Source organism: Tenebrio molitor, chromosome 1, assembly GCF_963966145.1.
Source record: "Tenebrio molitor chromosome 1, icTenMoli1.1, whole genome shotgun sequence".
Taxonomy (NCBI): domain Eukaryota; kingdom Metazoa; phylum Arthropoda; class Insecta; order Coleoptera; family Tenebrionidae; genus Tenebrio; species Tenebrio molitor.
In genome coordinates, this window is record NC_091046.1 from 3731623 (window position 1) to 3743751 (window position 12129).

The 12129-nt window shown below is 37.1% G+C and overlaps 3 protein-coding genes across 3 annotated transcripts; 1 reads left to right on the plus strand and 2 right to left on the minus strand.

Moving 5' to 3' along the window:
• The first annotated feature begins 440 nt into the window (after nt 1-440).
• Nucleotides 441-1773, plus strand: LOC138141503 (purine nucleoside phosphorylase-like). The gene is made up of 3 exons (XM_069062227.1): nt 441-601; nt 655-749; nt 881-1773. The coding sequence occupies exons 1-3, from the start codon at nt 561-563 to the stop codon at nt 1636-1638; spliced, it is 894 nt and encodes a 297-aa protein (XP_068918328.1). The 5' UTR covers nt 441-560; the 3' UTR covers nt 1639-1773.
• An 833-nt stretch (nt 1774-2606) lies between these two features.
• On the minus strand, nt 2607-4674 carry LOC138141519 (purine nucleoside phosphorylase-like). The gene is made up of 3 exons (XM_069062251.1): nt 4544-4674; nt 4391-4485; nt 2607-3485 (listed from the first exon to the last, which is right to left on the minus strand). Exons 1-3 carry the CDS (start codon nt 4564-4566, stop codon nt 2731-2733), a joined length of 873 nt encoding a protein of 290 aa, XP_068918352.1. The 5' UTR covers nt 4567-4674; the 3' UTR covers nt 2607-2730.
• Nucleotides 4675-5946: 1272 nt separating this feature from the next.
• LOC138141378 (pro-resilin-like) lies at nt 5947-8797 on the minus strand. Its single transcript, XM_069062100.1, has 3 exons — nt 7775-8797; nt 7571-7723; nt 5947-6579 (listed from the first exon to the last, which is right to left on the minus strand). The coding sequence occupies exons 1-3, from the start codon at nt 7784-7786 to the stop codon at nt 6124-6126; spliced, it is 621 nt and encodes a 206-aa protein (XP_068918201.1). The 5' UTR covers nt 7787-8797; the 3' UTR covers nt 5947-6123.
• Nucleotides 8798-12129: the final 3332 nt, after the last annotated feature.

Below are 12129 nucleotides of genomic sequence, written 5' to 3' on the forward strand. Positions count from 1 at the left end.
TCTGCTTAAAAATTATATAATTGTTTATTCAGTATTTCTTCCGAAATGTTTGTATTTATTCTTCGATATTGTATTATATTGCAATATAATATTGATAGATTTGTAAAATAAATTTTATTTTTATATTACAGATTTCTTTTTTTACACACAACCCAATTTCTGGTTGCCTACATCACCATAGAAATATCGACGAAACATAACATTTAAAATGATTTCAATAAAAGCCAATAAAGTCAACAAGTATTTAAATTTTATTATTTTACCTGCAGTAAACGAACAATTTTAGTACAACTTAAAGCTGTTAAGTGTTGTTGTTCACTGTTTTATGTCGTCTTAAAACATTAACCAGCCGCTAAACATTTCATTTGATTATTTTTTATAAAATTTCTTGAGCGATAAGTAATCAGCGTCGTCGAATTGCCACGACGGATGCATTTATTGATAAGATATGGAGTACACACTCAACATTAAAAGATTTGTCGCTGACATAACTTAAAACAACAATGTAGTTAAAATTATTTGTTGAAACGGCGTGCACGTGTGCGATCTTACAGAAAAAAATGTGTGACAATTGTGAAAGAAATTCGGCTGAAAATCATCCGTAAGTTTGACCAAAGATAAAAAAGAATCATTCACAAAATAATTCTGACCCAGGTTTTCCTACGAAAATGTGGAAAAACTCGCTAACTACTTGAAAGAAAGAGTACCAATTGTACCCCAGATTGGTATCATCTGCGGAACAGGATTAGGTAAGTTCATACTATACCTATATTCAAGAAAGTCTAAAAACCCTGCAGGCTGTACCACCTGAAAGGTATGTCTGAGCTTAATTCGCCATAAAAAGATAAAATAAATTACAATTATCATTATCATTATTTAGGGGGCGTGACGGAGCTTTTGACAGACAGCACCATCTTCGACTACAAGGACATCCCCGGCTTCCCCGTGAGCACCGTCCCCGGCCATCACGGCCGCCTCCTCTTCGGTCGCATCGGCACCACCCCCGTGGTGGTCATGCAAGGCCGCTTCCACTTCTTCGAGGGCTACCCCCTGTGGAAATGCACGCTCCCCGTCCGAGTGATGAAGCTCCTGGGAGTCTCCACGCTGATCCTGTCCAACGCCGCCGGGGGCATCAACTCCTCGTACAACGTCGGCGACATAATGCTCCTCCGGGACCACATCAACTTCCCCACTTTGGGCGGCAACAACCCCCTCAGGGGTCCCAACGACGACAAGTTCGGTCCCAGATTCGGGGCGATGAATGACGCCTACGACCGCCGCATCCTGGTGGAGGCCAAGGCGGTGGTAAAGAGTCTAGGGATGAGCGGGGTGCAGGAAGGGGTGTACGCTTGCATAGGTGGGCCGAGTTTCGAGACGGTGGCCGAGCTGCGGGCGTTGAGAGTGTTGGGGGCGGACGCTGTGGGGATGTCGACTGTACACGAGGTGGTGGCGGCGAGGCATTGCGGACTGAAGTGTTTCGCATTCAGTTTGATCACGAACAAGTGTCCGATGGAGTACGACAGCGAAGAAAAGCAGGACCACGAGGAGCACTTGATGGTGGGGAAGCAAAGGGAGGATGACGTCAAGAATTTCGTTGGAAAATTGGTGCTTCGTTTGACGCAAGCCAAGTTGGCGTAAGCAACGGAATCTGCACCACAAGCGTCAGCTTAGCATTTTAGTTACGACTTCTGTTTTTATTTTTGTTAAGAAAAACTTTTGCTTGTTTTGTACGTTTATTTACACAATGATAAATATAAAACATGATATAGTTCATTTTTAATGCTGTAGAAAAAGTCGGGCAGCCAAATACATATACACTTTCAATAGTTCACTAGATTCCTATTTCAATTTTGTAAATTACTTCAATCTATGATGCCATATGCCACAATAAATGCATTAATGCCAATTTGTGTCAATGTGTCACAGGTATTAATTTAAAGGCTAGTTTGGTCAAAGGTTTTTATACTTGATTATCGATGGGCTGCACAGAAGAAATTATTTTCAACGAAAAAGTAAGTCGCCCTTATCTGTATTCGAAAAAACATGATTTTGAACATTTACAAACATGTCTGTGATGAACATGCGGAACTTAAGGTTGGGGATACGGTTAAACTAAAAAGAGCAGATGTGGGAATTATGTGCGTATTGAAGTGACCGTGGAACAACTGATTATACACCTTGGAGAGTCTGATGACGATTCGGATTAACCGGAAGAATTCCAAGATGAGAGTTGATTTTTTAAATCCATAATATGTCTGAGTTATCGTTAATTATTGTTTCTATTTACTAACTTACTGCTTTTTTATTCATGAATTCTAGATTAAACACATTATTAAACACGTTTTCTGATTTCAATTAAATTTTTTATCGAATGTCAAAACCTTGTCAGACTGACGGAGATTTTGACAAACAGAATTTTTAGCAGCATCGTGGATCCATATCAATTATAAATGAATTTAAGGGATCTAGGCAGCCTTGATGACTGTATAGTGGGTTGTCTGACTTTTTCTACTGCATTAAAAAATGAACTATAGATAAATTCATTTGGTCATTTGGAGTCTTACCGTGGGATTTTTGCCTGATTCGTCACAAAATTAAAACAATCATTTGTAGTACTAAAATTTACCATTATTTGTGGTATAACTTCTGTAATTTCTTATTTTATTCAGTTACAATTAACAAACACACTGTAAGATTTTTTTTTTTTTGATTAGATACACATCTGGGGTACTAGAGCTCACTTTTGGCCAAATGTGGTATCATCTTCTCAACAAAACCCTTTAATTTTCCTTCATTCTCCTTCGCCACTTGCAACACCTCCTCTCCATCCGGCGTCTCCTTCGAACTGTAGGACGCAACACACTCATTCGTGATCAAACTGAAGGCAAAAACCTTCAGACCGCAATGCTTCGCCACCACGGTCTCATGAACTGTCGACATCCCTACAGCATCCACTCCCAAGACCCTCATCAAATTCACTTCAGCCACAGTCTCGTAAGTGGGGCCCCCCACCGAAGCATACACTCCCTCTTGAATCTCCTTCAACCCTGTCATCTCTCCCACGCTTTTGGCAAGCTTGTTAATCTCCGGGTCGAAGACGTCGTTCATTGCTACAAATCTGTCGCCGAATCGTTCATCGTTGTGACCTCGCAAAGGGTTGACACCTGCCAAGCCCAAGAAGTTGATTTGGTCTTTGATCAGCATGATCTGGCCCGTGCGGTACGACGGATTGATACCGCCGGCGGCGTTGGAGACGACCAGAGTGGTGACACCGAGGAGTTTCATCAGGCGGACGGGCATGGTGCATGCGGAGAGGGAGTAGCCCTCGTAGAAGTGGAAGCGGCCCTGCATGCAGACCACGGGGGTGGACCCGATATGGCCGAAGAGGAGGCGCCCAGCGTGACCCATTACGGTACTCACGGGGAAGTTGGGGATGTCTTTGTAATCGAATTTGGTGGCGTTGGTGACGGCATCGCCCAACGATCCTGAAGGTTCATAGAAATCGAGTCAGAGAAAGGATACCACAGATTTTCAATAGGGTTCAGATGGGGTAAACAACGAAATAAATCGCTTACAATTTAAATTTCAAACAAAAACACACGTCATTATTGTGCTTTCTTGCGTTCCTTCCTGTTCGTTTGAACGTCAGAAGTTTCTTCTTACATTTAATAAAGGACCTTGGTTATAAGTGACAAAAAATTTGTCAAGTGCTCACAGTTAGTAAACTTTATACGTTAGTAAAGGATTACGTATATAAATATCTCGAAACAAAGGAAAATTTTATCCATCTGGAATCTCATCAATAGATAAAACGTTCTTTTGATAAATTTTAACGGAATTTTTTTCACAAACGCAGGAAACTCAGTGTTGTTTCAGATGTGTCAATTACGTTAATAACAACTAAGTATAAAATAATTTTACTTTTTAATTCTACTCATTTCCACGTTAATTACACCACCAACGAAGACGTAGGAATAATAGTTTTTGTAAAAGTGTTAACTATCATAAGAAAGATTTAATAACTAACATGCTGGGAACTAAATTCCTTTACTATTGGTTCCTGAAGCGTAAAGGCTGTAAATACTTAAATATTTAGTAATTGTAGTGGCGCTTTTTGATAATACTTTTGTTATCACCATAATCCCGCGCAAATCATGAAACTACATAATATAGAAAATGTTACCAAAAATTTTTTAATCATTCTCTACAACAAATATTGTTTTGGTGTCCTGTTCCTGCTGATCTGCCCCATATGTTACTTTGTCTAAAAGTGTCTTAACAAAATATTGAAAATGTGACTGTCTATAAAAAATGTAAAAACATTCTTAAAGATAAATGAAACTTGTGTAAGTATGTAATAACATTTTTGGATTAAAAAAAAATAACTTACCCAAACCCGACCCACAAATGATGCCAACTTTTGGTACAATCTTTATTTTGTTTTTTAAGTACTTGGCAATTGTTTCTATTTCTTCAAAAGTATATCTACAACAAAATTTTGGAAATTTGTATGTTACAATATGTATAATTTAAAAAATCATACTGCTTTTCGCTTAAATCTCCCATTTTTCACAAACGTTTTTCTACTGCAACACTCGCATAAACCGCCAAATGCACACGGTCACTTCATCATCGCGATATTTTATACTGCATCTTATCATTTCTGATATCCCCGTATTGGAGTAATACGTAATATCGAATAAGTAATTCCCCTTAAAAACTAGTATTGGCTCAAGTTTAATTACACATTCATGTGGTTTATTTTTCATTCTTTAAAAAAATTGTAAACAAAGCTAAATTGCTCTCTTTGGTGACTGTAGGTTTGCAACTTTAGTTTTATTATCAACTATAATATAACAAGTGGTATGATGGTACCTATGAGTGAAACCGAGCTGCAGATTCAAAGAGTTGAATGTGCTGCTCCGGTTTCATTAGTCATATCATCGATTATTAATTTATATTAGATGAGAGAATATAATAAATTAATGAATGAATAAATGGAGAGCAGTTAAATCTATAAACAAATGCTACTGGCTTTGCTGTTTGATAATTTATTCATGTAACACGTGATTCATATTCTCGCCTGCATACTTCGTCTGGTTTTATACTGTTTCTGTGTGGACAAATAAACCCATTCGTCCATTCATTCGTTCAAAAAGTATCCAATTGGAGAATCTAGTTTTCATAATACCGTGCGATCGAAAATAAAAAAATTATCGAGATGGCCATATTCAGATGTCATTAATTACAATAGCAACTGTCATTCCGAACTTTCAAGGCACTTACCAACAACTTGCCTTGATTATTTTATTTTTCCATACCTGAAAAATAACGTGTTCAAAAACAGGCCTGGCACAATTCCCGAATTACTGATAACTGCAATTTAATTGATGTCCCGACTTTGCGAAGGTCATTTGAAAACATGAAGCGAAGATGTTTGGAAGCTGAAGGCAGACATTTCGAACATTTGCTCTAGTAAAATCTAAAAAATCGAAACGGCAGTACGAAAAATATTACAGTGACTTTGCAGACTGGTGTAACAAGAAGAATGTTAAATCAGAGTGACAATCCTAGATCAGTTTTTGTTTTAATTCAAACTCACCATTATTGTACACACTTCGTAATAACTTCCAGTTTCTTTATCTTTTACTTTAGTTCTTATAAAACCGTGTACTCACTTGTACTCAATTCACTTTCATTAATCTCTCTGAGAGATTTTCTAATTACAACGAAATTCAAATTATGACGGTTCCGGCAGCATTTCCTCAATAAAATCTAAGACGAATTCATTACATAAGAATGTGATCCTATTGTCTGCAATTGTTCGAAAAATAATAGTGAGAACAACTCTCTTTGACTTGTTACATCAATCTCTTGACACAAGTTAAATTTCATAATTATCGTCTAGATAAAGATCTGGCTAATTGGTGCAAATGGAATATTAATTAAAAGGACTAAACTTTTCAAATATATTTATTAAAGTACAAAAAATCCTGGCATTCTATTGAATTATGTACAAACTTAAAATATCCTAACATAAATAATACAAAAAAATTAAATTAACTTGTTGATGGGATAGAGGTCTCTGCGAAATCAAATAAAATCCACATCGGGAGTACTCGCCTAAGGAGCGCCGTACTCGTACCCGGGTCTCTTGCTACCGAAGTTGTTCCCCGAGTACGAATCATAATTGCTCCCACTGTTGTACCCCGAATTGTACTGACCACCGGAACCGCTGGAGTAATCCTTGATGGACACCGAACTGGTGGCCGAACCTCCTCCGTTGTACCCGTTGTTTTGGGCATAGTTGGACCCCCCGTACTGCCCCGAAGGCCCGTTATTGTACCCCCCTTGATAGTTGTTGTACTGTTCGGGGTACTGCGCCGTACCCTCGTACTTCACGTCGGCGTGGAACCCTGTTTGCCAATCGGCATAGTACGTCACGATCTGGGTACGACCGTCGGGCAGCTGGACCCGGTACTCCCCCCGGACTTGGTTTCCGTCGCTCGCCTCCTTCCTGTTGTAGTTGTTTCCGGTGTACTCGTCTTTGACCTGGTAGCCGAACTCGTACGATTTTGGCTGAAACGCGACTGAGACTTCAGCAATAGGTCAACCGTGCACGCTTGAGCGGTCAAGATTGGTACTTGCGAAGGTGGTCGTGATATTAACGTAGGAATGCTCTGTTTATCTTTCGTTATTAATTTGTGTTGTTTATGTGCAACGTGTGTTTGTTGTTTTTTTGTTTCTTTTTATTTCGTGACGAGAATGCGAATTATGCAACAGAGTCGATCACGAGTTTCGGTCATTAGAGGAAAATGGATTACAAGTTTATGATACTTGTGGGCTTGGCATGGATCTGTTTAGCAAATTTATCTCTTAGTGACGTCAAATCAGATGTTCAAAACAAGATAATTCAATGTCGATAAATCAAGCAGAAACGCATTATGTTAGGTTGTGATGCAAAGCAAATAATGATACAATTATCATCGTTTTCTTGAAATATCTGTGTGTAATAAACAACAAACGAAATAATCATATTTCATCAAAATGTCAATAGAAAAAACCCAAGCAAGCGTTTTTTGTAGATTTTAGATCTAGATTTGATAATTTAAAATCAAAAATAATTTTAAAAAAATTGCCAGCGTTTCCATTGGTAACGAAAAAAAATATACAACATGAGTTGTACTAACAAATGTTCAAAAGAAAATGAGTATTCTGTTCAGAAATTTTTGTTTGTCAAATGTCAATTCTAAAATTTGCCTAAGCTTAAATTGTAAGGATTAAGTAAAAAGAAATCCAGAATTTGAAATAAAATTATTGTTTCAAACAAAAAATACCATCTACATTTGGAAAATCTAAACTTTCTAGAAAAAATAATTGCTTAACATTACACCAAGCTACCAGCTCCAAAAATATTTAAAAGCCACCTCTTTTTTGAGTTTTTTGACATTACATATTGATATTTTGATATTGTAAACAAAAAATACAACAACACAAACGCAAGATAAATTTCCACACGTGACGACGCTTTTGAAACATTCCAATTTCACGAGTCCACCCCGTAGCTTACCTCCCCGTGGTCGTTATCGTGATGGCCGTTGCCCCCTTCGTAATTCTGGTTCCCGTAGTTCCCCAGAGGAGAACCCAGCGGTGTCCCGTAACCGCTGCTCGGAGGTTCGCTGTGCGCCACCCCCACGACTGCCACCACCAACCAGACGAAAATCTTGAAATCCGAAAATTTTTACATGGAAAGCGCACACCCACACAACCCTACCTTAGCCACCATTTTCGCAAAAAAAAAATCACTGAATCACAGCACACGACAACGTTACGGATGAAATGCAAACACTGGGAAGATGCAAAATTAATTTGGTTTATATATGGTGTGCGATGTTTAGTAATCCATTGTCTGTGGCCGTGTGGAGTAAGACTTTTACTCCAGTTAACTCCCACGTCGGTACATTTTTAAATCCCCGCTAGGTCGTCGGCGGTGCGCTTGTTCCTTGCGTTACGTAACGTCAATTTCGATGACAATTTTTGCGTTGCGTAACGGGTTTTGTGCTGCTTCAATTGAGAGCAATTGTGGAAGAAGAGGTGCTGACAGATCGGTTCTCAGCTCGGATTAATTAAGCTTACATTTTATTAGTGACGGTTGCGTTTTTATTGTTACGTTTCGTGTTGCTTAATGGACGTTTTTCCAATTAAAGGAGGCGCATGACAGATGATATTTGTCCCATTTCGATGGGCATTTAGTCCGGTTAATGATGTATGGAGCCGCTGCATTGATACCGCCGCACAAAGGCGTGACGCAACTGCAACGTAAACATCAGATTTATTGACTTAATTAATATTCGTTGGGATTCACTCGGACAAAGTGGTAGATGTGTTCTACAAAGACAAATACCTGGATTCCCACATCTTGCAGGCTTCTCGTCACGTGCTTTTGTAATTGTTGCTGGAAATGTGTACGGTGTACGGGGTACGTACGCCAAAGTGATATAATCTGGTTCGTAACGCTTGTAATATTATGGGAAGTCGTGAGTTGCGACATACGTCTGCGGATCTGGATTATCGTTATGCGTTCGGTGATTTACTCGTCGTTAGGGACGCTCCGTTAGCACTTGAAAATTATAGGTTTTTAAAGGTTTCCAAAATAAAGTACCTTTTATGCAAGTTGTAAATATATCAGTATAATTTCATCAACGTAACATAAAAATCAGTGCTGAAATATAATCCTTTGGTAACATCAATTTTTTTTTCTTTACTCTGCATATCGAGAAATTTTCCATCAGTATAGAAACCATTTGATAGGAAAGAAAACTGTGCTTGATTGGATTTATTTAATGTTTTGTGTGACATTTTTATCCTCTACTTTACAAAATGTAGCGAAAATGAATGGGTAAAGGTTAAAATGATTATAACATATATTAAAACAACACCGTCATAGTGAATACTAAAAAAAGGCTGAAAGGAATTAGATGAATAGAAAACGAGGGGAAGACTGAGAAAAAAAATTAAAAAAGAACAAGGAGATTATATTGGCTGCTTTATGATAAAAATGCCACCACGTTCAATAACAAAAATGTGTAAAATGAAATTTAAGAAAACAAACAAATTACAAGTGAATGGGATATACAGATAATTTTTTTAACGTCCGTCAAAAGAAGTGCAAGTTTTTTCATTCGTTTGCGTTCATAAAATATGTGATTTTTGAATCGATCAAGAAGCGTTAAAAAAAGTGCCATAGCGGTTCATTTTTGCACGCATTTTGCGTTAAAAAAAGTTCCGCAGCGTGTCATTTTTTAACGCAATTATAAAATTTTTCATTCATAATTAGTAGTTTTTTTAACGAGTTCGTATGTAAATTGGGATTTTTTTGGCATGAATGGGCCAATTTAAAACGCAAGTAAAACGAGCGTTTTAAAGGTCCACGGGTTCGCACAGGAGAAAATTTTCAAATTTTGAGAGTGTCGAAAAAATTGTTATCTAAACTTACGGGCGCCAAAAAATTTTTGTATGCAACTCGGTAGTAAAGTATCTTTTTTTTACTCGGCGGATTTGCGCACTCGCTTCGCTCGAGCGGCAAATTTTCCTTCTCGTAAAAAAAGTATTACTTTACTCACTTGTTGCATAAATAACTATTTTTTTATCGTTTAGTAAAAATAAAATTTATTATCGTTAGAATTTTGGACAGTAAGATACAAATACATAGTAGGTATACAGGGTTATGATAAAGTAACGCACAAAATTCAGAAAACGTACAGAAGTTATTTTTGAAAAAAATGCAAAAACACGTCAAACAGTTTTTTAAATTCTGCGTCTTTTAACGTAAATAGAAAAAACAATCTGGGTCAAATTTGTCAAAGTTATGATGTCATTAATATTTTTCCATCATCATTAATAACTTTGTCAGCAATGCACTCAAAAAAATTTTCGGATAGAATCTATGCATCGGGATATTATAAGTGAATATTTACTGCATATTTTGAAAGGTCCTTTTGGATTTTAGATCCATTTTGAAATTGTAATGTTTGTACTGAAGTTTTCGTCATAACAATTTTATAACAAAAATAGAAAACTTTGTGAACAATATTTTTTTTATTATTTCCGGTTTTTTCTTAATTCCTGCTGTCATCTCGTCACTTTCTCATCGAATAATCTTCTCAGGCAATAACACAATACCAAATATTAAAAAATAATATTTAACATGGTACGGTACGGTTTTTTGCACCACGTTATTATTTAAAATGTTCCACACGAGAGAAATTACCACCAGCTCGAACAAAAACAATTCTAAATGTAATCTTTTGAGTTCAACAGTGACGGTACAATTTTTCGAAATTTTTTCACCCGAGATGTGCAGATCTTCGAACCGGAATTTTTCAGTGCGAAAACCAAGTTGCATTCATTCCCCCCTCCTGTGTGAATTATAACACTGATAAAATCTATGCTAACGAGCAGTCGAGGTTCGCTTCGACCATTGTGCTCTCTTGGATTTTCGTAACATTAAAACATTGATCCGTCTCTTTAACGATCGTTTCTTCATCTTTAACGCATAAAATTCAACCGTCCTTGTCGACCAAATCCCAGTTTCAGAAATTACAAAACCCAGTTTCGACTCCCATTCATCATCAATCGCCGCGTAGTTCAATTAGAGAAACAATTAATTAAACTAATGAAAAAGGAACGATTCTGTAACGCCGCACAATAAATTTTGAAATTTATCTAGACCTGGTGACCCAAATCAGAGTGCGTTTCTTTCGCAACAACGCGAATTAGTCGAAGACCCCACAACAAAATTACTCTTAATTTGGACCAAATTACAGATTTAATGCGGTCGCTAACAATCCATAAATCAGGCTGGGGGCTTCGATCACGTTCAATTGAAATTGACCGAACGAAAATTTTCATTTTGTTCGATCTCCTCATTTTCCCAAACGCATAACCGCACTCTTATTGTGCAACCGCAAATTACATACCTGAGAATCTCAAAACTATTTCCAAATAATGCAATTAAAGTTTAATTGTGTGGGTTACTCCGTGTAATACCTTCGAGAGCATTACACATCATCGTTCATGTAATTAAGTCGCTAATTTGATGGCAGACAAATGAGATTTAATTAGATGGACTGGTTGTTACACGCTCGTTGAAGGTTTTATGGGGTCTGCATGACCATCGAAAATTTCGCTCAGATCCATTTTAAATGACTGCCGATTCATGCAGGAGCAATCATTTTAATTGATAATGTTTTGGAAAAGGGTCGAGCTCATTAAAGCGCTGTGAAAGTGAGCTTTGGAATAGCAAATTCAGTCACACAATTTGTGATCAATCTGCGCCAAAATCAGTTGGAGTAGTTATTTGTGTATCAAGGCCAAAAAGTGCATCTTTTTCGTCCGGCACTTTTTGGCAGAGTTGCACATTAAATTTTTTAGGGTACCCCACGAACTACAAAGCAAAAGACATCATTGGAAAAATTACAAATTTATTTTGTATCTACCTTTTCAAATAAATAAATTTATTAATACATATTATTAATAAATTTTTTATAGTATTTGTTATCAACTTGCTAACAAAACTAGAAATTTACTACATATTTGCAATACAATTACTTATTTACATAATTTATGGTGACAGGACAATTATCGGTTTTGTCGGTTTCGTTGCTAACTTACTAAACAGACTCACAGATGGCGCCACGGTCAGCGTCCGAAAAAGTGCGTTCGAAATAGACTTACTTTTCGTCCACGTACGTAAAATTACCGTTTTCATTTAGGATGGCTAAAACAATCTAAAACTGGTCCGAAACTTTTATCCTTGTATTGTGGAGCCACTGAAATATGACAACTCAACTAAAATTCTTTTTTAATTTTTGTTTAACCAAACCAAACATCAACTATCAAAAATACACCATTTAGTCTTGCCTTTCTAAAACGCAGTATCTTGCACCAGTTTCATTTCCTTTTTTCACATTTCAGGTTCTATTAATGAAATATTTTTATGGAGTAATAGAGAGTTTTTAAGTCTGAAACGTGTTCCTACCTGCCTATTAATTATCATAAACCTGATTAAAGCAAAACTGCTTAGTCCTGATCTTGAACCCATTGATTTACTATGGATCCACTTATAAT